At 41.2% G+C, this 3,322-nt stretch overlaps 2 protein-coding genes across 8 annotated transcripts in view; both read left to right on the top strand.

The window, feature by feature from the left end:
• ARID4B (AT-rich interaction domain 4B) overlaps positions 1–3,322 on the top strand; it is a 178,010-nt gene that overhangs the window by 44,527 nt on the left and 130,161 nt on the right. The gene's annotated exons all lie outside the window — the stretch shown is intronic.
• On the top strand, positions 1,954–2,863 carry LOC108302836 (40S ribosomal protein S15-like). The gene has a single exon (XM_037737799.1). It carries the CDS (start codon positions 2,279–2,281, stop codon positions 2,807–2,809), a length of 531 nt encoding a protein of 176 aa, XP_037593727.1. The 5' UTR covers positions 1,954–2,278; the 3' UTR covers positions 2,810–2,863.

Genomic DNA, 3,322 nt, shown 5'->3' with positions numbered 1-3,322 from the left:
TTTTTGAGGCTCTAGAATTTCCTTCTGTCCCCCAGGCTGGAGTGCAGTGGTGCAATCATGGCTTACTGCAGTCTTGAACTCCCAGGCTCAAGTAATCCTCCCACCTCAGCCTGCTGAGTAGCTAGGACTACAGACACATATGCCACCGTGCCGGCTAATTTTTGAATTTTTTAAATAGAGATAGGGCCTCACTATGTTGCCCAGGCTGGTCTCGAACTCCTGGGCCCAAGCAAATCACCCACCTTAGCTTCCTAAGTGTTGGGACTACAGGCCTGAGCCACTTTGCCTGGCAGGAATGGTTGGTCTTTTTTAAAAATTACTGATTTTAGATGTTCTTTATATGTGAGAGATAAGCTCTTTAGTGATATGAATTACAAATAACTTTTTTTAGAGTTTGTCATATTTTAATTTGTTTGCTTTGTATTTTTTGGCCATCAAGCATTTTTTTTAATGGTTAAATTTATCAATATTTTCTTTTATAGCTCCTGAACTTTGAGTTAATTTACTATTTAAAGTAAGTCATACATTGAATTCCCTTCCAGGATTATAATTTATTTTGTCCCTTTGAATTTAGCCAGACTTTTGGCCAGACCTACTGACTTTCATCTGTGATGAGTAACTTTGAACATATGTTACCTCACACATGTGCAAGTATGTCTGCTGGATGATTTTGGCGATTTATTCCTAGGGCCAGGGTTATGTGTGCTTTTAATTTTGGTAATTATTGTCAAATTAAATAAATGTATCTTTTAAGACTAAGATACTGCATTGCTAATAACTCGTGTAGAAATTAATGGTAATTTCTGTTCAAGATGCCAGATTGTTAAAACTTCTCCAGGATTAGAAAAGCTTTGGTTGAAAATAGAACATTCAACTGTAAATAAGAATCTTCTATTTTCATTGTGTACTGGCCTTCAAGGCACCAGAATTATACTTTAGAAATTCCTTGGGAGAATTTGGGTTATGTCTTACAATAAAAAATGTTCATGTTCTTTGTGCTCCCTTTTGATACCTACCCAGAAGCAGCCCATGTACAGTTGCACAAGGAAGCTGGCATGGATATGTTTGTTGCAGCCTTCTTTTTAATAGTAAAAAGCAGAAAACTACTTAATAATACCAATAGAGGACAAGCTAAATAACCATGGCAAATTCCTACAATGGTTATAGCACAAAAATAATTTGACAGTTTGTGTTTACTGATGTGGAAAGAGCTCTAAAATATTTTTTTAATGAAAGAAAAGTTGAAAGACAGTATATTAAATATATTACCAATTTTGTAAAAATAGATTAACAGAAATCTTATTATACATGGATACATGTACATGTATGTAAGTGAAGGTCTGGAAAAAACCTGTAAGAACACGTGCCAAAATGATAGTGATTGTCAATGGGAAGGGTTTGGGATTGGGTGTACTAATTTAGGACTTACACTACTTTTTTTTTTTTTTTTTTTTTTTTGAGACAGAGTCTCACTCTGTTGCCCAGGCTAGAGTGCAGTGGTGCTATCTTGGCTCACTGCAACCTCTCCCTCCTGAGTTCAAGCAGTTCTCCTGCTTCAGTGTCCCAAGTAGCTGGGACTACAGGTGTGCATGACCACGCCCAGCTAATTTTTTTTTTTTGAAACAGAGTCTTGCTCTGTTGCCAGGAGCCAGGCTGGAGTGCAGTGGTGCGATCTCCACTCACTGCAACCTCTGCCTCGCAGTTCTCCTGCCTCAGCCTCCCAAGTAGCTAGACTACAGGTGCACACCACCACGCCCAGCTAATTTTTGTATTTTTCAGTAGAGACAGGATTTCACCATGTTGGCCAGAATGGTCTTAATCTCCTGACCTTGTGATCTACCTGCCTTGGCCTCCCAAAGTGCTGGGATTACAGGCATGAGCCACCGCGCCCATTTTTGTATTTTTTTTTAGTAGAGATGGGGTTTCGTCATGTTGGGCAGGCTGGCCTCGAACTCCTGACCTCAGGTGATTCTACCTGCCTCGGCTTCCCAAAGTGCCGGGATTACAGACGTGAGCCACAGTGCCTGGCCACATTAATGTTTTATTGTTTTTACAAGGATAATATGCTCATAGATTGTACAACTAAAAGCCAATTTAAAATTTATGCTGGAAAAAATATGTTGTTTTTATGCATAGGTTCCTGTAAATGCAGAGAAAGACGGGGAGAAGAGCGTAAATAAGGAGACAGTAGTTATGTTCATGAGGGATGTGGGAACAGAGAAGGTAAAAGACATTGGCTTTTTTTATACTTCTGTGTTTTTATACTTTTATAAAGCAAATGCATTCATGTATTAACTTGTATGCTGAAGAAAGGACTAAATTCGGCGATAACTGCGCAGGCGCGGACAAGAATGATCTTTTCCTAGGATCTGGCAAGATGGCAGAGGTAGAGCAGAAGCGGAACTTCCGGAAGTTCACCTACCGCGGCGTGGACCTGGACCAGCTGCTGGACATGCCCTACAAGCAGCTGATGTTGTTGTACAGTGCGCGCGAGCGGCGGCGGCTGAACCGGGGCCTTCGGCGGAAGCAGCACTCGGTGCTGAAGCGCCCGCGCAAGGCCAAGAAGGAGGTGCGGCCCACGGAGAAGCTGGAAGAGGTGAAGACACACTTGCGAGACATGATCATCCTGCTCGAGATGGTGGGCAGCATGGTGGGCGTCTACAAAGGCAAGACTTTCATCCAGGTGGAGATCAAGCCAGAGATGATCTGCCACTACCTGGGCGAGTTCTCCATCACCTACAAGCCCGTGAAGCACGGCCGGCCGGGCATCGGGGCCAGTCACTCCTCCCGCCTTACCCCCATCAAGTAGTGGCTCTGCTAATAAAGGCACACAGATCTCCAAAAAAAAAAAAAAAAAAAGAAAGAAAGGACTAAATTCTTGAGGACCAGGAATTCATATAAGAATATCTCATTTTGTCAAGCTCATTTAACAATACTTAGTGAAAATAGTAGCTGCCCGTTGAATCACTGGGTGGAGAATAAAGGTGTCAACAGAAATACTTTACTAACTTGCTGATAATTAGGCATTAATTTGCTTGCTGTGATGCATGTTTATTACTTTAGGGCAAGGAATCTACTTATAAAAATAAGCAGATTCTCTCTCATATACCATCATAAACACTAGTAGTTTCTGGTACATTCAAGACAGTACACACAGTGAGACTGTTCTTGACCCGTAGCCTCACCTGGAATTTCCTTTTGTCTTCTGCTTTGTTACTACAACCTCTGCTGCAGTTTGGATGTCTCTCTAATTCTCTTTTCTTTGTTTACTAGTCTGGGATCAGATCTGTTCTTTTTATTTTAACTTTTTTTTTTTTTTTTT

Source organism: Cebus imitator, unplaced genomic scaffold, assembly GCF_001604975.1.
Source record: "Cebus imitator isolate Cc_AM_T3 unplaced genomic scaffold, Cebus_imitator-1.0 Scaffold42, whole genome shotgun sequence".
NCBI lineage: Eukaryota > Metazoa > Chordata > Mammalia > Primates > Cebidae > Cebus > Cebus imitator.
Note: the sequence above shows the minus strand (reverse complement) of the source record. Positions and strands in the feature narration are given on the sequence as shown.

Coding starts and splice junctions, on each gene's coding strand:
- LOC108302836 (XM_037737799.1), top strand. CDS start 2,279: ATGCATTCATGTATTAACTTGTATGCTGAAGAAAGGACTAAATTCGGC.